The sequence below is a fragment of the Carcharhinus amblyrhynchos genome, chromosome 15 (genome assembly GCF_965287045.1).
Source record: "Carcharhinus amblyrhynchos chromosome 15, sCarAmb.v2.hapA, whole genome shotgun sequence".
Lineage (NCBI taxonomy): Eukaryota > Metazoa > Chordata > Chondrichthyes > Carcharhiniformes > Carcharhinidae > Carcharhinus > Carcharhinus amblyrhynchos.
Genome location: NC_137338.1, coordinates 73,951,144 through 73,971,857, shown reverse-complemented (window position 1 = coordinate 73,971,857; position 20,714 = coordinate 73,951,144). Strand labels below are relative to the sequence as shown.

Sequence of the window (20,714 nt, the reverse complement as noted above, 5' to 3'; positions counted from 1 at the left end):
CCTGGCCCATTCGCCCAGCCTATCTAGATCCTTCTGTAGACTCTCCCCACCCTCCGCACAATTTGCCTTTCCACCAATTTTGGTGTCATCAGCAAATTTCGACACCCTACACTCGGTTCCCTCCTCCAGATCATCTATATAAATGGTAAATAGCTGAGGCCCCAGCACCGACCCCTGGGGCACTCCACTAGTCACCATCCGCCAATCCGAATAGCACCCATTGACCCCCACTCTCTGCCCCCTATTTGACAACCAGTCCTCTATCCACGCTAACACCCTACCCCCAACTCCATGCCCCCTTACCTTCTGCAATAACCTCTTGTGAGGTACCTTGTCAAACGCCTTCTGAAAATCAAGAAAGACCACATCCACCGGCTCTCCTCTATCCACCGCCCTAGACACATCCTCATAGAACTCCAGTAAATTTGTCAGACACGACTTCCCTTTAATGAAACCGTGCTGCGTCTGCTCTATCAAGCAGTTCCCCTCAAGATGCCTCGCTATTTCCTCCTTGATGACGGATTCTAACATTTTACCTACAACAGACGTTAAACTAACAGGCCTATAATTCCCCGCCTTTTGCCTGGCACCCTTCTTAAACAACGGCGTAACATTAGCCGTTTTCCAATCTTCCGGCACTTCCCCGGAATCCAGCGATGTCTGGAAAATAACCACCAAGGCATCCAGTATCACCTCCTCCACTTCTTTCAGAACCCTCGGATGCATTCCATCCGGTCCTGGGGACTTGTCCACAATCAGCCCCTCCAGTCTGCCGAGCACCACCTCTCTAGTAACAGTAATGTCATCAAGACCTTCCAGCCCTACCATCTTTCCATCTCTAACATCCGGCAAATTATTCACGTCCTCCTCCGTGAAGACCGAAACAAAAAAGTTATTCAAGACCTCAGCCATTTCCCCATCCCTACCACTAAGTCCCCCTTCTCATCCTCTAAGGGACCAACGTTCACCCTAGCCAGCCTCTTCCTTTTTATATATTTATAAAAACTCTTGCTATCCTTTTTTATATTAAGCGCTAGCCCAGCTTCATAGTTTCTCCTACTCTTCTTTATCAACTTCTTTGTCAATCTTTGTTGACATTTAAACCTCTCCCAATCCTCTTCTCGCCCACTACTCTTAGCTACTCTAAACGCCTCCGCTTTTAATTTAACACTTTCCTTCACCTCCTTCATTATCCACGGCTTATTACCTCTCCTCCTACGGTACTTTTTGACCATCGGAATAAATTTCTGCTGAGCACCAAGGAAGGTCTCCTTAAAGATCCTCCACTGCTCCTCAGCAGACCTACCTTCCAACGCGCTCCCCCAGTCCACATTCGCCAATTCTTCTCTCGTCCTATCGTACTCCCCTCTGTTCAAACAAAGGACGCGTGTCCGGGAACCCACTTTCTCCTCCTCCATCTGCACCAGAAAGTCCACCATACAATGATCACTCTCCCCAAGAGGATCCTTCACTGCAAGTTCCCTAATTCTACCCGCCTCATTACATAGCACCAGATCCAAGATAGCTCACTCCCTCGTCGGCTCCAACGCACACTGTTCCAGGAAGCTATCCCGGCAGCATTCCAAGAACTCCTCCTCGAGCCCACCACGTCCAACATGGGTCGACCAATCAATGTGCAGATTGAAATCCCCCATAACTACGGCCGTCCCATTCCTGCACGCCGCACTTATTTGCGCGTTAACAGCCCGCCCCACCTCCAGATCATTATTCGGGGGCCTATAGACAACACCCACCAGCGTCTTCCTCCCTTTGCTGTTCCTAATCTCTACCCACAATGATTCCACGTTCTGCTCCTTGGCTCCAATATCATCCCTCGCTACCACCCTGATGCTATCCTTAATCAGCAGAGCTACGTCCCCCTCCCCTTTTCCCTCCCGCCTATCCTTCCTAAACACTTGATACCCCTGGACATTCAGCTCCCAGTCCCTGTCACCTTGCAGCCACGTCTCTGTAATGGCCACCAGATCATATCCATTTGTGTTGATCTGTGCCACCAACTCATCCATTTTATTCCTAATGCTTCGCGCATTCAGATAAAGTGCCTTCATCCCAGCCTTCACCTGGACCTTATTTGCTGGAACGCCACCAACCATACTCACGCCCCTTGCTCCCTCTATCCTTACCTGTACCGTCTCCTTAACTTTAGACCCCGTAATGTCACCTACCCTCACACCCTCCTCCTCCACCACCACCACCACCCGCCCCCGCCCCCCCCCCCCCCCCCCCAATTAGTTTAAAGCCCTGTCTACAGTCCTGTTTACACGATTCGCCAGCACTCTGGTCCCACCACAGTTCAGACCAACCCCATCCCACCCGAACAGGTCCCACCTACCCCAATACTGGTGCCAATGCCCCATAAATTCAAACCCATTCCTCCCACACCAATCCCTGAGCCACCCATTCACTTCCTTAATCCTATCAACCCTACACCCGTCTGCACTTGGTTCAGGCAGTAGCCCAGAGATGACCACCTTGTCGGTTCTACTTTTTAATTCCATTCCCAGCTTTTCATATTCCCTCCCCAGATCCTCAGTTCGCATTTTGCCTACGTCGTTGGCACCCACATGAACCACAACGACCGGATTCTCACCCTCCCACTCCAGGTTCCTCTGCAGCCCAGATGCGACATCCCGGACCCGAGCAAGATTGGTGGAACGGCAAATTGTGCAGAGGGTGTGGAAAGTCTGCAGAAGGATCTAGATAGGCTGGGCGAATGGGCCAGGAACTGGCAAATGGAATTTAATGTTGGCAAGTGTGAAGTTGTCCACTTTGGTAGGAATAATGGTAGGAAGGATTATTACTTACGTGGTGAAAAACTGCAGCATGCGACAGTGCAGAGGGACCTCGGGGTCCTTGTGCATGAGTCGCAAAAACCCAGCCTGCAGGTGCAGCAGGTGGTCAGGAAGGCGAATGGGATGTGGGCCTTCATGGCGAGGGGGATTGAATATAAAAGTAGGGAGGTTTTGCTGCGGCTGTATGGGGCATTGGTGAGGCCGCAGCTGGAGTACTGTGTGCAGTTTTGGTCGCCGCACTTACGCAAGGATATTTTGGCCTTGGAGTGCAGAGGAGGTTTACTAGGCTGATACCGGAGTTGAAGGGGTTGAACTATGAGGAGAGGCTGAGTAAACTAGGCTTGTACTCGTTAGAGTTTAGAAGAATGAGGGGAGATCTCATCGAGACATATAAGATGATGAATGAGTTGGATAGGATAGAGATGGAGAGGCTCTTCCCGCTCAGAAAGGACAGTAGGACTAGAGGGCACAGCCTCAAGATAAAGGGGGGGCTGTTTAGAACGGAGTTGAGGAGGAACTTCTTCACTCAAAGGGTGGTGAATCTCTGGAATTCTCTGCCCGTTGAAGTGGTGGAGGCTGCCTCGCTGAATATATTTAAGGCGCGGGTTGATAGGTTTTTGATAGGCAAGGGGATTAAGGGTTATGGGGAGAGGGTGGGAATGTGGAACTAAGCCACGACAGATCAGCCATGATCTTATTGAATGGCGGGGCAGGCTCGAGGGGCTGGATGGCCTACTCCTGCTCCTATTTCTTATGTTCTTATTAAAGAAAGTTAATTTCTCTTCTGGTACTTCTAACAAACACGAAATCTGTCTCATCAGTTACAAACTCTTCTGCCTTCAGAAATAGTTTCTCCCTATTTGCTGTGTTAAATCTAGTCATGTATTTGAACATCTTTTGTCAAATCTCCTCTTAACCACTAAAAACCCAACCTCTCCAGTCTAGTCACTGAACTAAAGTTCACCATCTGAGTAAACCTCTTCCGCATTCTGTTCAAAGCCTTGACATCCTCCCAAACACGCTGTTCCACCTGAGCTCGAAGCAGTTTTTTAAAAATATAAAGACTAAGCATTTCTTTCTTTTTATACCCAATCCTTTATAAAGCTGTCCTGACCTAGTCTGGCTTCTGTACGACTCTAGACACCTGTTTGGGCAATGGCCGAACAAGCCAGTGAATTGTATCAAAACCACACAAAAAGCTAGCTAACAGATTTGGACTTGGCAAAAATACACCCAACCTAGTTGACCCTGTAAACCTTACTCAATTGTGGTGACTTGTCAAAATTGGAAGATCTGAGCCATAGACTAGTCAAATGATAGCCTAATATCATTCTCTCAGAGCTGCCATATCTTTCTGCCAATATTTCAGACTTCTCCATCCCCATCTCCGGATGTGTTACGTCCTGCAAGCAGGACAGGTAACCAGAAGTGGCTGGATCTGGTGTACAGCTGAGTGGTAATGCCAAGGGTTCCAAACTTTGATTCTGGACCCCATTTAATCAAACATGAACAAATGAGCAGCATATTTAACCTTGCCCTCAGTCTGTCATTGACGCAAAAAGGAGGACAAAGTCCAGTCACTGCTGCAACAGTCTACTCTTGATTATCCATTAAGAAATGGAGGCTGTCAGTGAATGCTATTAGCTGGTATTAACTAATAGTCAATCCCAGTGATATGAGTGTGTCAGCCTTTACATCAATGCAACATCTGACTATGTGGCACTAAGGAGTCTTGGCAAAATTGATATCAGCAGGAATTGGGAAGGGAAATATTTCACTGGCTACATTATATCTTAATAAGAAGGCTCACAACATCAGGTTAAAGTCCAAGAGGTTCACTTGGTAGCAAAAGCCTCTAGCTTGTGGAGCGCTGTTCCTTCGTCAGGTGAGTGGGAGTTCTATCCACAATGTGGAGATGCCAGCATTGGACTGGGGTAAACACAGTAAGAATTCTCACAACACCACGTTAAAGTCCAATAGGTTTATTTGGTAGTAAATGCCACTAGCTTTTGGAACGCTGTTCCAAATAAACCTGTTGGACTTCAACCTGGTGTTGTGAGACTTCTTACTGAGTTCTGTTTACAAACAGGGCATATAAAGACACAAACTCAATTTACAAAGTAATGATTGGAATGTGAGTCTTTACAGGTAATCAAGTCTTAAAGGTACAGACAATGTGAATGGAGAGAGTGTTAAGCACAGGTTAAAGAGATGTGTATTGTCTTCAGATAGTACAGTCAGTGAGATTTTGCAAGCCCAAGCAAGTTGTGGGGGTTGCAGATAGTACGACATGAACCAAAGATCTCGATTGAGGCCGTCCTCGTGTGTGCAACTTGGCTATCTGTCTCTGCTCAGCGACTCTGCATTGTCGTGTGTTGTGAGGGCCGCCTTGGAGAACGCTTACCCAAAGATCAGAGGCCGAATGTCCATGACCGCTGAAGTGTTCCTCAACAGGAAGAGAACACAGCGAATGTTACGCTGCAGGAAAGGAACACTTCAGTGATCACAGGCATTTGGCCTCTGTGGGTAAGTGTTCTCCAAAGTGGCCTTCAAAACACATGACAACCAGAGTCACTGAGCAGAGACTGATAGCCAAGTTCCTCATACATGAGGAAGACCTCAGCTGGGATCTTGGGTTCACATCACACTATCTGTAATTCCCACAACTGTCCTGTCTGGAGACAATACACATCCTTTTAACCTGTGCTTAACGCTCTCTCCATTCACACTGTCTGTACCTTTAAGACTTGATTACCTGTAAAGACTCACATTCCAATCATTAGTTTGTAAATTGAGTTTGTGTCTTTATATGTCCTGTTTGTGAATGGAATTCTCACTCATCTGACGAAGGGGCCGCACTCCGAAAGCCAGTGGCTTTTGCTACCAAATAAACCTATTGGACTTGAACCTGGTGTTGTGAGACTTCTTACTGTGTTTACTCCAGTCAACGCCAGCATCTCCACATCATAGATTATACCTGACAAAGGAAGATGATACTGCTTTTTGGAAGCTAATCATCTCAGCCTCAGAACATCATTGCTGGGGTTCCTGGGGGGAGAGGAGGAGGAGGAGTGTTCTAGGACCAACTATTGTCAACTACTTCATCAAAGATCTCCATTCCAAGTAATGATCAGAAATAGTGATATCTGCTGATGATTGAACAGTGTTCAGCCCCTTTCGCAATTCCTAAGATAATGAAGCAGTTTGTGCCTACATGCAGAAGACCTGGACAACATTCATTTGTGCCATGCAAACAAGAGAATCTGACCATTTTCCCTTGAAGTTAAATAGCACTAACCTTGTTCAATACCGCACCATCGACAATCTGGGGTAAGCAATGACCAGAAATTTAACTGGATTGTTCAAATAAATGTCAACTTCAAGAGCAGGTCAGAAGTTGGGTAGTTTACACTGGGTGACACCTGCTGACTACCAAGAAACCTTCCACTATCCACAAAGCACAAGTCAGGAGTTTGATGGAATACTCTCCACTTATCTCTGAGCACAGCCCCAAAAACACTCAATCTTGACACCGTCCATAGCAGCCCACTTGATTGATATCCCATATGACAACTGAAAAATGTACTCCGACCAATGCAGTGTGTTTTCCAGTGAGTAAATTTTCAAGAGGAACTTAAATCAAAAAGGCTTCTTTAACAGCATGTTTTGAACTTTTGACTTCTACTGCCTAGGAACACCATCTGTTAAGTGACACGCTAACCTAAAATGAAATGTACTGCCTTCAGTCATCGCTGGATCAAAATCCTGGAATTTCCTATTTAACACTAGAAATACCTTCATTACCTAGTTAACCCGTTTCCATTTTTGAATTGGAGTGTAATATTTGAAATTCTCCCGTCTTTTGGAAACACTCCCTTTACCTAAGGAAGATTGGATTGTGACTCGAGCCTTCACAACTTCCTCCTGTATTTCCATCAGCTTAGGATGTGTCACAACCCTGATCACCTGACTTTCTTATTTGCGTCCCTTTAGGATCTTATCCTGTATTACTACTGTCTTCCCCTATTAGCAGTATTCTCTTAGGACAGACAGATATAAAGTACTCATTAAGTACTTCAGCCATGTCCTCTGCCTCCACAAGAAAGTTGCCTTTGGGGTCTGTAATCAGTTCCACCCTTTTGATCATTTTTTTATTAGTGTTTATAAAAGACCTTCGCTATCCCTTTTCTGTTAGCCACTAATCTAGACTGGTACTCTCTATTTGCCCCTTTAATTACTTTTTTTTTAGATCTCTTTCTATATTCAGCTTAGTTCTCCACTAATACCTTTGCAATTGCTTTAAACCTCATTTTCTATCTCACTTAATCTTTAACCATCCAGGAATTTCAATTTTTGTGTGCCCTTCCTTTTGTCCTCGTGCAAATGTTGACTTTTACCAGAACCGTCATCGCTTTGAAGGCCTCTGTTGAATTGTAATAAATGAGGAAATTTAGCCCTGCCAGCCTGTTCTGCCATTCAGTGAGATCATGGCTGAGCTGTGGCATAACACTATATACCCACCTTTATCCCCTATCCCTTAACACCTTTAGTTAACAATCTATTGATCTCTTTTTGCAATTGATATGCTGTTTGCAAAAGAGGGTTCCAAACTTCTATCTTTTGTGTGTGGAATTGTTTCTAACTTCACTTTGAAAAGGCTTGGCTCTCAACTTTTAGGTTATGTGCCAAATGTCCCCTTGTCCTAGACACCCCAATCAGTGGAAGTATTTTCTGTCTCACTATTTGATTTTCTTCATTATCTTGCAAACTTTGATCAGCAAGATCCTGAGAATACACCCTAATTTGTGCAATTTCTCCTTGTAATTTAACCCTTGGAATCCATATATCATTTTGGTAAATCTACACCACACTTCCATTTGAAGCCACTATAATTTTCCATTTGAAGCCAATGTAATTTTTCTAAGATGTGGTCTAACTTGAGTCTTTGTAAAACTGTAGAAAATGGTTTTGTCCATGAACTTCTGAATCCAGTTCACCTGGGCCAGATCTTTTTTTGAATCACGGAAATTAATCTCTTTATTCACATATTCTTGCACTTGTTTCTTATTTGTCCTTTTCCATAGCTATTCAGAACCTGATGAAGATCACTTCCCAAATGCTTTCCCACTGAAATATGCTTCACTTGCCTTCCTCACTCTAAGATTACGTTTTTTTTTACTCCAATTATTATTATTGAGCACCCCATTCCCTTTTCCCCCGTTACATCTCCTCCAGTCTCAGGTATACTCCCTAATTGCGTCTTCTTCCCACTTTATAGTCAGTTGTTCCTACTTGGTCACTTCATTTTTTCTTCCTTTCCTGTCAGTTTGTCACTCGCATTCTGCTTTCTCTCAATACTTCTGCCACTGAAGTTGGGCAGAGGTAATGTTTTTGCTGGTTTACAGACAACTCAAAACTAAAATAGATTACAGTGAAACTTAGTAGGACCCAAGAACTGATTGTATTTGGCAAAGATGTCAATTCGGATCTCAATCCTAGAATCTTTAAAAAGGATTGGTTAACACGGCACAAAAACAGAATGCTGGAAAAACTCAGCAGATCTGACAATGTCTGTGGAGAGAGAGAATAGAGCCAACGTTTAGAGTCAGAGCCTTTATTTATTCTCTCTCCACAGCTGCTGTCAGATCTGCTAAGTTTTTTCCAGCATTTTCTGTTTTTGTGTTAGATTCCAGCTTCTGCAGTATTTTGCCTTTACCTTCGTTAACATTGGGATATGGGGAGAATTGACTTTTATTGAAATACTGTGGCTTGTCACAGTTGTCAAAATGTGAGCAGAGTTTTCAGAGTAGATTGGATTAGGATAAGCCTCATTTCTGAGAGATGGAAGCTTTTAATAAAAATATTTCTATTCTCAGCTTTGCAATTACAGAGCATCCGTTAGATGAGGAAAAGCCCCAAGGAAAAATGTAATTGTGTTAACCCCACATTATTACAATGTGGTGAAGGTGTACACTTAAAGGATTGCCCTTTTTACTTGTTCCTCTTCCATAATTCTTATTACATTTGTCATCCCCTTTTAACCCTTTGTTTCTTTTTACAGTCTTGTTCTCATTTTCTCTCTCCTGTGTGTATGTCATGGCCTTAAGACATAAAAAATCATAAATTGCTTAAATCAAACTTATTTTCTGCTTATTTTAAATTAAACTTCGCTGGATCAAATGTGTGGCTGCTGCAGTTTACATGATTTACAAGTGGTCACAGTTCTGACAACTTCCAATAGTAATTGCAGCACAAAGCTTAACCGCATCCTTGTGTAATCTTGCACCTGTTATGTGGGATCCATTACAATCAAGGGAGCGGCAGCTGGTCTGTCTCTCTAGCTTGGACTTGTAACAAAGAGAACCGTTAAAACTCATTACATTCTCTACTAAGGGGAATGTTGGAATTTGACCAGGGATATAGAAATGGATAGTGAAACTGCCACATTGATTGGCCTTTTGAAATTTGTAATGTTGCATTCCTGGACTCCCAGGGCAATCTGCTTCTGTTAACATCCAACCTGTCAACACAAAGCCAGACTCAAGGCTGACAACAAAGACTGCCTCAAGTCTAAACCTCCTTGAAGATTTCTGCCAACTCCTGTAGGGTAGTCCAGGTCTCCGTAAGTCATCCTTATCTCCCTGTGTTATCAATTTTGAAGGAATTTGGCAGCTCTTGCTTTCAGCTAACTGAACACAGCTGAACTTTCTGGACTCTGACATTCGCATGAATTAATATTTCTAGTTTTAGTTTTTCTTTGTTCTAAGTTATTCTGAGTTGTAAAACTCTATTTTCCTATCCCCCCTTCTGAAATAACTCCTCAGAGGCCGGTGTCCCTTCAGCAAATTCCCTTTATTTACAAACTTTATTCTAGAGTGCTTCTTGTAGACAGAATCTAGAGAGCCAAATGACCTGATACTCTCGACTTTTATATTCAGGTGAGGTTCCCTGATCTCAGTGTTCATGTGCCTCATGGGTCTCTTATGACATTTTAGCACTGGGTCCGGATCCCCCAACTTGGCATCCAACGTGGGAGGAATGTATCTACCAGGCACCTGTCTCTTGCGATGTGAGCACCAGAATTCTAGCTCGTCACCTTAATTGGGTGTTGGAGGAGTAGCCGTGGCTTCATCTGCAATGTCCATTTTGGATTCAGAGATCCTAATTACAAGTGATGGAGAGGCAGAGCTGGCTGGTCTGAAAGAGCATTCCTTGGTTCTCAGCCCACTGGGCATAGTTGGCTCCAGGACAAACTGATTTCAAGGCTCACACCTGGTCCAGATGATTTTTCAAGATGGCTTCATCCACACCTATTCTGTATAGCCCCACAATTGACATCATTACACGTAATTGTGCAGGACTATTTGCATAATTTATTATCCAAACATTTTCACCAGCATCCAATTGCCTTTCCTAGCTGCAATTGTTGTGGCCTTTGCGTTGAGCTTCTTGTTTTTTTATTTGCCACAATGTCATTAGCCCAAAAAAGTAACACATTGGGCGCAGTCTTTCACAGCCCACGGGTCAAGAGTCCAGTTTCCCAAACAGAGTCATGATGCTAAAAATGGCTTACCCCCAAGCAAAGCGAGCAAGTTCCTGGGGTCGTTCTTTTGTCTCATCGCTGCTGAAGTAATGGCTCAGAGGCCCATGTCCCTTCACCACCAATTTCCTTTATTTACAAACTCTGTCCCACCCCTACAGTGCTTCTGGTCCACGGTCAGAATTCAGAGAGACAGCAGATCAGACGCTCCCATTTTTATATACAGGTCAGGCTCCCTGTTGGGGCAAGAAATAATGACAGTCTTTTTGGGCCAACCAAATAAACTAAATCAAATTAACGAGGGGACAAATTAAAATAGGCAGCTCCCAAAAGGAGGGGAACTGCTCAAAACAAAAGACAAAGTGGAAAGGAAACTTAAAACATCAAATCAAAATGTGATTGAAGAGGTCAATAGCGCGCCCCAGTCATTGTGGTGCCCAGCGGGCATGGAAGGCTTTAACGGTGCCCTCGGACACTGCATGCTCCCTCACCAGCGGCACCTGGCCACGAATATAGCTGCAGTAGAGGATCATTCAGGTTGGATGATCCCCTCGGTGTCCATTGCCTGGACCTGTTTATGGCAAGCTTTGCTAGGAGCAGGTTCATGAGGAGGTCCTTCTTCCTTGCTTGCCTCCACACCGAGCGTCCGTAATCAGGAGCATGGGAATGAAGTGCGAACAAACCATCAAGAGAAGGTTTTTGAGGAAACTAAAAAGGGTGTGCAGTCTGTGACATTGAACATAGAGATGGTCCATGGACTTGACATTGTTGCAAAAAGGCAGGTTGCTTGGGAGTCCATGAACCAATTTAACCTTTTATTGTATGGAAGTGCTGGATGCACCACCACCGTCCACCCCAGATCCCCAAGAAAGTGGGGAAGAATCCCTCCATAGAAGAGCCTCCACTGGAGATCTCTGACGCCGGACGGCAACAGGTGTCCGGGCGAGGAAGCAATAGTGAAAGATGTGCAGCAGCGGCTCATACAGAAAATGTCTCATGCAGTAACAAAGGGCACGGACAGCATTTTCACAAGGCTGTGGGGCATCTGATACGGGAGGGAAGGTCTAGAGTGGGGTCCAATGTGAAATTCCATCAGAGCAAGGGTATGCTTGGGCAAGACCCCATTGCACAGTTGCGCCTCCTCGAGACCACGGGTCCAAGCACCACTGTTCTAAGGTCTTGGACGGGACACCCCCCCCCCCCCCCCCCCCCCCGCCCCCATTGTTCCATCACCCAGCACGTCCGGCATCCACAGCCCCCCGCAGTTATGGTTGGAGGAGCAGATTCCTGAGCAGTGGCTCTCAAACCGTAGGCACAGTTCCAGATGGGGGAGAGCTATGGCAAGAGGCTACTATGTTCCAGACTTTGAGAAGGTCCTGGTTTAAAAAAAAATGGGCCACGCCTGCAAAGAGTTCCAAGGACCTTCCAGATTTATATACAGGAGCTGCGCATCATAATTCAGACTGTGTACCTGGTGCAAGAAATACGTCGCTAGGGCACATCGTGGAGGAGGCTTGACGTAAAGATTCCTCTGTGGAAGGTTGCCACCTGGGTGTTAAGTCACGTCAGTGCCTGATTGCCCTCTCTAAGCAGGAGAGCAGGCAATAATGATCTTGATCAAGGAATTCATACCCTCCAAGAGGCCAACCTCAAGTGCCTTATTGAAGTCATTACACGTTGTGTGCATAAGTAGTTGTGACAAGGTTTGGATGTATGAATAAACAATACTTGTGATTTAGTCCTAAGGAGGGTTTATTGCAAATCACTCTAAAATTGTATTCACAAACAGAGGATTTGGAGAAAGGCACCATAGTCTGTTTGAAAATTAAAACACCTTTGCTCACTGACAAACTGCAAGAAAATTAAAGGAACTCAGTTTGCTTCTCAACTATTGTAGTACCTTACCTCCCACATTTCCTATTTCTTTACTTTGTTTTTTCCCCGTATGTCATATCCTGTCTGTTCCTTTTTTTTTCTATCTCAGTTCTTAACTTCTCTATTACATGTGATTATTGCAATTTATGATATTTTATTTTCCCTTTCTCTTTTTCACTTCTCTCTCATTCATTCATCCTTGTATTTTATTTATTATTCCCATCCCTCTGATTTAATCGTTCTTTTTCATTCTCTTGTTCCACCTGTCTTGCAGTTACCACCAGCTGTAACTCATAAGGCTGTGATTAAAGGGAAAAAGTTCTTGCTCTTTCTTCCTAATTTACTTCACGTGTGTTTACGCTTGAACAATGAACTCTATAATTGCAAATTGCTTCACATTTTTAGGATAAAGGACATCTGAAACCAGCCTGTTTCTTTTTCTTCTTCAGAGGGTTGAAAATTGACAGGATAAGTACAAGGAATGGTTTGTGAAATTGTTCTTGCCAAGAATGTCTCTTTTAATGTCTCATGAATATGAAATGCATAGATACAGACCAATTCCACATTGCAACGTTTTATTTTAGAAGAAAAAAATATGAATAATCGGGACTTACTGTGAAGTTCCCAAAATATTTACAGGATTATTGGTACGATTATGCTTGTTGGGAATCACTGCAGCTGGGCAGCTGTTGCTAGAGACCATTTGGCTAACAAAGGCTCCGTCTTTAGCAGATCATTAGAGAGCAGAGCCATGTTTTATGAAGAAAGTTTTGGAATGTGGGGTCGTGTTGGGATGGTGTCTGGGTAATGTAGGTTTACAAAAAGAGGGACTAGATTGCCTAGCATCTTTGTAACTTCAGGCTGATGCTGTTCATGGACTGTACTGACTTGATTGTTTCGCATACATGGTTGTGCATGTGTTTGTGTCCCAGTATTCCTTAACTTCTGTTTCAGTGTCTGTATTTTTGTTTTAAAACTGTTAGGGAAGGTGTAGGGCAATGTTTTTTGCCCAGTCCTGACGTATGAGCAATGTATATTTTGACAGATGTTAGCACTCTATACTGAACAGGTAAATATATTATAAATACTGGAAAACTATTTCTGAGGCCTATACTTTTTGGCTTTTGTTCTGCCCTACAGGTTCAAAGGACTTTGTTGTAAAAGCACAAGTATTAGCTGGTGGCAGAGGGAAAGGGACATTTGAAGGTGGTCTGAAAGGAGGAGTCAGAATTGTTTATTCGTAAGTATTGTAAGATAAAACACATTTTTAAAATTCTTTCTTAATGTTTTTATACAGGAGTTAGATACTTGTAACATCATCTGTGTTTCTTCTCACCATACATGACACAAAGCTTTAAACACTAGAGAAATATTTGGAAAAAATATTTAAACGTACATGATTGAAAACAATGAAAGCTGGTGCAAACCCATTTAAATAGTATTGGCTGTGTTTACCTTGAAAAGTGATGTAGTTTAAAATGGGGTGCATTTCAAATCAAAAATGACTCACTACATCATGATTTAGTCAATTGATATTGTTGAAAAAAAGAGACATGCTACTAAAGCATTGTGTCTTACATTCATCAGAACAGACACAAGTCTTATCAAATTTCTAAAGGAACAACAATTTTTACTGCAAGAGGAAGGGTTGGTTGGCAATTGGACTCTGGTCAAGGCTTTGACATAGACAATCAATGTGCCAAGGAACAGTTATCCACCAAGTTTTTGTTTAAATTCATGAAAGACAAATTTGACTCAGCTTGAGGCAATAACTTGGAAATGCACCAGAGAACTGTTGTCCCCCATGCTTTTATTTAATTGAAAAAGATATAATGCCTGGATGTATAGCGTAGGATTTTAATGATGTGACTAAGCAGCGCTTCTCATGTTGAGAGTCAGTACATAACAAGCAACTGCTGACTGAACTCCAACTGCCATTTAATGCCCGTGTGAGCGCTTATTGTCAGTGGGTAGGATATCCATCTGCCCTTGGAGGGAAGTTCCACATACCATTCAGATCAGCTGGCAGCTCTTAAATCTGGCCTTGCACAGTCTTGCAGTGGCCAGAACAGATATCACAGCACTGTGCCTGGAACGAGGGTCCCATGGGCAGGAAGGTAAGGGATGCCCCAGGCATGGGGGATGGGGAAGGCTATCACAATTTTGGGGGATAGACCAGGTGGGGAGGGGTCCTGGAGCTCCAGTGTTCTGAGGGAAAGGATGCCCAAATGCTGAGGGTGCATTCAGAATGATGCGCTCTTCCGGCTTGAGGTGAGGAAAAGTTTTACTATCACCTTCCCACCCTACTCAGTCCTGCCAATCTAGAAATTGAGGCTGGGTGGGAAAAAGCCATTAAGTGGCCACTTAAGAGCCTTAATATGTGAAAGGGTGGAATTCCTGCCTGAAGCCCTGCCCCATGCAAGTGTGACATTGTGACTTGCTTTGGGTGGGCAAGTTTTTGATGGTAATCTTATCCATTCAATCCCCCCGTCTGAGAACTTGCCGTAGGAGAAGTGTAAAACTCTGTCCATTCTCTCTGCTTGCAGAGGACTGGACTCTGGAATATATATGTGGCTTCTATTAAGCGAAAGTAAGCCACATTGTGAGCCCCGATTGATAATTTCAAATTGGTTGCTCATGTAATTCTTAGTGAATATACTCAGCCAGCCTGTGCTTACCCAACTCAGAACGTCGTTCCAATGCTAGGTGCGATTTCTCAATTGGAGTGTATTTACTGAACAATCCAGAGTATGTTAAGAAATCCATCAGCAACCAATTTAAGATTCTGTTGGGCTTCCGACGTGGTTCGTTTATGCCTGCTAGAAACTACACATATTCATACATAGGTCCCTATCATCAAACAGAGAGAATATGGGCAAGAGTGGTCCCTTTTTTAATTCAGCAAAAACCTGGATAACAGTTCCCTGGCGCATTGGTCGAGATGTTGCCATTAGCATGATTTGGACAGGCTGGGTATGTGGGCATCTGCATGACAGATTCAGTATAATGTGGATAAATGTGAGGTTATCCACTTTGGTAATAATAGGAAGATAGATTATTACTTGAATGGAGGTAAATTGAGAGAGGTGGATACTCAATGAGAACTTGGAATCCTCATGCATCAGTCACTGAAAGTAAGCATGCAGGTGCAGCAGGCAGTAAAGAAGGCAAATGGTATGTTGGCCTCCATAGTGAGAGGATTTGATTATAGGGGTAGGAATGTTTTGCTGCAATAGTGTAGGGCTTTGGTGAGGCCCTGTATTTGGAGTATTGTGTGCAGTTTTGGTGTCCTTATCTGAGGAAGGATGTCCTTGCTATAGAAGGAGAACAGCAAAGACTGATTCCTGGGATGGCAGATCTGTCATATGAGGAGAGACTAAGTCTGTTAGGATTATATTCACTGGAGTTTAGAAGAGAGAGAGGGGATTTCATAGAAACTTATAAAATTCTAACAGGGTTAGACAGGGTAGATTCAGAAAGATGGTTCCCAATGGTGGGGAAGCCTAGAACTAGGGGTCATTGTTTGAGGATAAGGGGTAAATCTTTTAGAACTGAGCTAAGGAGAAATTTCTTCACCCAGGGGGTGGTAAATGCGTGGAATTCACTACCGTAGAATGTAGCTGAGGCCAAAACATTGCCTAATTTCAAGAAGAAATTATATATAGTTCTTGGGACTGAAGGAATCAAGGAATATGGAGGAAGTTGGGGGAATCAGGGTATTGAATTTGATCAAGATGAATGGGTGCAGGCTCGAAGGGCCGAATGCCTACCCCTGTTTCTCGTTTCTATGGAAGAGTCCGATTGTCAGCCAATCTGCAAACTTTATTCCTACGGTATATTTTTTTTTGTTCCCTTTGAAATTTGGTATTCTTGTGTCTGTTCCGATGACTACAAAGCAAAGTTTCAACAGCATGTCTTTTTTTTTGGCAATAATTAAGATTTGACAGATCTAGTGTAACTAGGAATTGTGAAATTATATTCAAAATCACCCCATACTTGTGTGTAATAGAAAAGTTCAGAGCTGAGATTGATGAAAAGAGGACAGACAAGGAGAAACAAAATGTGGCTAGGGTGAACGTTGGTCCCTTAGAGGATGAGAAAGGGGACCTAGTGGTAGGGGATGGGGATATGGCTAAGGTCTTGAATAACTTTTTTGTTTCTGTCTTCACGGAGGAGGACGTGAATAATTTGCCGGGTGTCAGCGATGGAAAGGTGGTAGGACTGGAGGGTCTTAATGACATTACTGTTACTAGAGAGGTGGTGCGCGACAGACTGGAGGGGCTGATTGTGGACAAGTCCCCAGGACCGGATGGAATGCATCCGAGGGTTCTGAAAGAAATGGCGGAGGTTATAGTGGATGCCTTGGTGGTTATTTTCCAGACGTCGCTGGATTCCGGGGAAGTGCCGGAAGATTGGAAAACGGCTAATGTTACGCCGTTGTTTAAGAAGGGTGCCAGGCAAAAGGCGGGGAATTATAGGCCGGTTAGTTTAACGTCTGTGGTAGGTAAAATGTTAGAATCCGTCATTAAGGAGGAAATTGCGAGGCATCTTGAAGGGAATTGCTTGATAGGGCAGACGCAACACGGTTTCATTAAAGGGAAGTCGTGTCTGACAAATTTACTGGAGTTCTATGAGGATGTGTCTAGGGCGGTGGATAGAGGACAGCCGGTGGATGTGGTCTTTCTGGATTTTCAGAAGGCGTTTGATAAGGTACCTCACAAGAGGTTACTGCAGAAGGTCAGAGGACATGGAGTTGGGGGTAGGGTGTTAGCGTGGATAGAGGATTGGTTGTCAAATAGGAGGCAGAGAGTGGGGGTCAATGGGTGCTATTCGGATTGGCGGTTGGTGACTAGTGGGGTGCCCCAGGGGTCGGTGCTGGGGCCTCAGCTATTTACCATTTATATAGATGATCTGGAGGAGGGAACCGAGTGTAGGGTGTCGAAATTTGCTGATGACACCAAGATTGGGGGAAAGGCAAATTGTGTGGAGGGTGTGGAGAGTCTGCAGAAGGATCTGGATAGGCTGGGCGAATGGGCCAGGAAATGGCAAATGGAATTTAATGTTGGCAAGTGTGAGGTGGTCCACTTTGGTAGGAAGAATGGTAGGAAGGACTATTACTTACGTGGCGAAAAACTGCAGCAGGTGACAGTGCAGAGGGACCTCGGGGTCCTTGTGCATGAGTCGCAAAAACCCAGCCTGCAGGTGCAGCAGGTGGTCAGGAAGGCGAATGGGATGCTGGCCTTCATAGCGAGGGGGATTGAATATAAAAGTAGGGAGGTCTTGCTGCAGCTGTATAGGGCATTGGTGAGGCCGCAGCTGGAGTACTGTGTGCAGTTTTGGGCGCCGCACCTGCGCAAGGATATTTTGGCCTTGGAGGGAGTGCAGAGGAGGTTTACTAGGCTGATACCGGAGTTGAGGGGGTTGAGCTATGAGGAGAGGCTGAATAAACTAGGCTTGTACTCGTTAGAGTTTAGAAGAATGAGGGGAGATCTCATTGAGACGTATAAGATGATGAATGGGATGGATAGGATAGAGGTGGAGAGACTCTTCCCGCTCAAAAAAGACAGTAGGACTAGGGGGCACAGCCTCAAGATAAAGGGGAGGCGGTTTAGAACGGAGTTGAGGAGGAACTTCTTCACTCAAAGGGTGGTGAATATCTGGAATTCTCTGCCCGTTGAAGTGGTGGAGGCTGCCTTGCTAAATATTTTTAAGACGCGGGTTGATGGGTTTTTGATAGGAGAGGGGATTAAGGGTTATGGGGAGAGGGCGGGAAAGTGGAACTGAGCCACGACAGATCAGCCATGATCTTATTGAATGGTGGGGCAGGCTCGAAGGGCCAGATGGCCTACTCCTGCTCCTATTTCTTATGTTCTTATGTTCTTATGTATTTCTGTGAAATTTTATTAGTCGTTCTTTTATCACTCAGTGTTGTTCTATCTCTGTCAGCATCTTTCTCCAGTTTACCACTTTTAACTCTATCATCATTCCCTCAGTTTTTCCAGTTTTAATTTTGTCTTAGTACTATTTGTGTCCCTCTCAATCATTAACCTAATTATCACAGTGATTTGGCATTTTTACTCATTTCATAGATTGTCCTACATACTTATTTCTCTACTTAGGTTACAAATCATCAAACAATGGAAAATAACTCTCCTGAATCTTTATCTCAATCCATATGCGTTCTATTTTTCATCCTTTGTTCATGAATTCAGCGCAGCTACAAATTAATGTGATAATCATAGGGGATTTGAACTATCTCCAAATAAACTGACAGCAGATTGAAACAGGAGATAATGGTGGAGCTTTTACAGATACCCTTCTGACCCAATGTGCAAGATGCCCAACAAAGGGGAAAGTCTTGCAAGACATAGTAATGGGAAATGAAATGGAGCAGATATGAAAAAATCGGCAAGGGAGAACACTTGGTGTATACTGATTGAGAGGGACACGAATGTATGTATGTATGTATGTATACACATATCAGTGCAGTAAGTTTTGTCTGTCCCCAGTAGAGAGTGATTGGGCATTGGTTTATTAATTGCAACTTTGGGGATCTATAGTGATCTGTTTTATATGATTATAAAACAAACCAACATAGATTATTTCAATATTAACACCCATACCATGGGTGCACTGTTTAAAATCCAACCCCACCATGTAGGTGCCTGATGCCATCTATACTGAAACAGGTTGTGAACTAACTGTGTTCAGTCTTGATGAGGTAAAACATTTCATTAAAATATTTTAATTAGACACCAACAGTGTAGTTGCTTGTGAACCAGGAGGATCATAGCTCGTGTCCTGAAGCAAATGTTTAGCTGGTCGTGACCTCTTCCTGTTATGCTTGGCTAGCTAACCCCAATTTGGTCATCCCCGAGTCGTATGCCCTGTGACTGCTTTCTCCATCCTGATTGCTAATTTAAACTGCCCCCTTCATACACATCACATGATCTTTGTCAATTGCCAGCAGCCTTTTGTAACAGCCTGGCAGTTTGTAAACAGAGTAAGGAAATTATGAGAAAGACCAATCATTAAATTTGGCAGGACACCTACTTCTCTGGGATTTGGAGGTTTTCCTTTCTGTCCTCACCACCCTATAAATATCAAACCCTTTGTTTCAAGTGTGTAAGGGAAAAAAGATCCTTACTCTAAGTACTGTATCTTAACGTTAACTTTAAAAAGCCTTTTATCCCATTCATATCAAGTGATTCTGAATGTGCCTCATTCATATTGTGAGCATTTGCTTCATATTTGCAATAAAAAGCAAGTTGTTAGTTGACTTATCTCATTTACAGTCCAGAGGAAGTCCGGGATATCTCTTCAAAAATGATTGGAAAGAAGTTATTTACCAAACAGACAGGTGAGAAAGGAAGGATATGCAATCAAGTGTTTATCTGTGAGCGAAGGTACCCCAGAAAAGAGTATTACTTTGCAATAACACTGGAAAGAACATTTCAGGTTAGTAAGCAGAAGTGACTAATGTTTAAAATTTAGCTATTTTAATTCCTGCCATAATGCGTGGTTCATTCTTATGTGAAGTTGTATAAATCAAAAATAAATTTCATCTTTTATGATATTCTTTAGGGGCATGATCCATGAGATCTTAAGTATGGGACTTGCTAGGAATATGTTGAATTCAGATTTAGGTTCAAAGTCTTTTGTTGTCATCTTGTGTGTTCAATGTGAACTTTTATTAAAAAAGATGTCTTTATTGTAGTGGTGGCTATTTATACTCCTACCACATCACAGAAATGTTGAAAGAATATTCTCATGCAGTTTATTGATCTGTGGAATGCTTTATGACAAGTGCCTATTGAGCCAGAGACCACAACATCATTTAAAAGGAATGAGAACATATATTAAATGACAAAGAAGTTGGTTAGATAGAAGGCTCCAGTTGATGCACCAGCACAAACACAGTGGACCAAATGGTCTGTAACTTCATCACTTGGATTAATTTACATATACTCATGAAATATTTATTTGATCCAAATGGTTCAGTAAATGTATTATTATGTACTTCCATCTATGCAGTATTTAATTTCAATCTCTAAAATAAAAGAAATGAAATGAGGAACTGACAAGGGATCAATCAGTTTCTAGTGTGCTCGGGTTCTTTTTATGTTTTGGATCTCTGTGAGTACATTGATGTGAAACAAACTCAGGATTGCATTTACTGCTTGCTCTCTCTTTGTTCCACTCCTCCTATGGTAAGATTGAAATCACAGTAAAAAGTCTGACAACACCAGGTTTTAGTCCAACCTATTTATTTGATAATATTCTCGCAAGCTTTCGAGGGGACAGCCTCTTCGTCAGGTGAATGGAGAGTTCTGGCCTCAGACAGAGCATATAAAGCACAGACAGTTTAGAGATTACTGATTAAAATGCGAATCCTTACACCTAACCTGCTGTTCAAGACCTGAAGTGGCTGACAATGTGGCCACTCCAGGTCTTGAACAGCAGGTTAGGTGTAAGGATTCGCATTT

The 20,714-nt window shown here is 43.4% G+C and overlaps 1 protein-coding gene across 1 annotated transcript in view; it reads left to right on the top strand.

Annotated features, from left to right (window-relative positions):
• Positions 1-20,714, top strand: part of LOC145353440 (succinate--CoA ligase [ADP-forming] subunit beta, mitochondrial-like) — an 88,723-nt gene that overhangs the window by 15,256 nt on the left and 52,753 nt on the right. The window contains exons 3-4 of the mRNA XM_080204219.1: positions 13,369-13,468; positions 19,524-19,686. Coding sequence (XP_080060345.1) covers positions 13,369-13,468; positions 19,524-19,686 — 263 coding nt within the window. The remainder of the gene's footprint in view (positions 1-13,368; positions 13,469-19,523; positions 19,687-20,714) is intronic.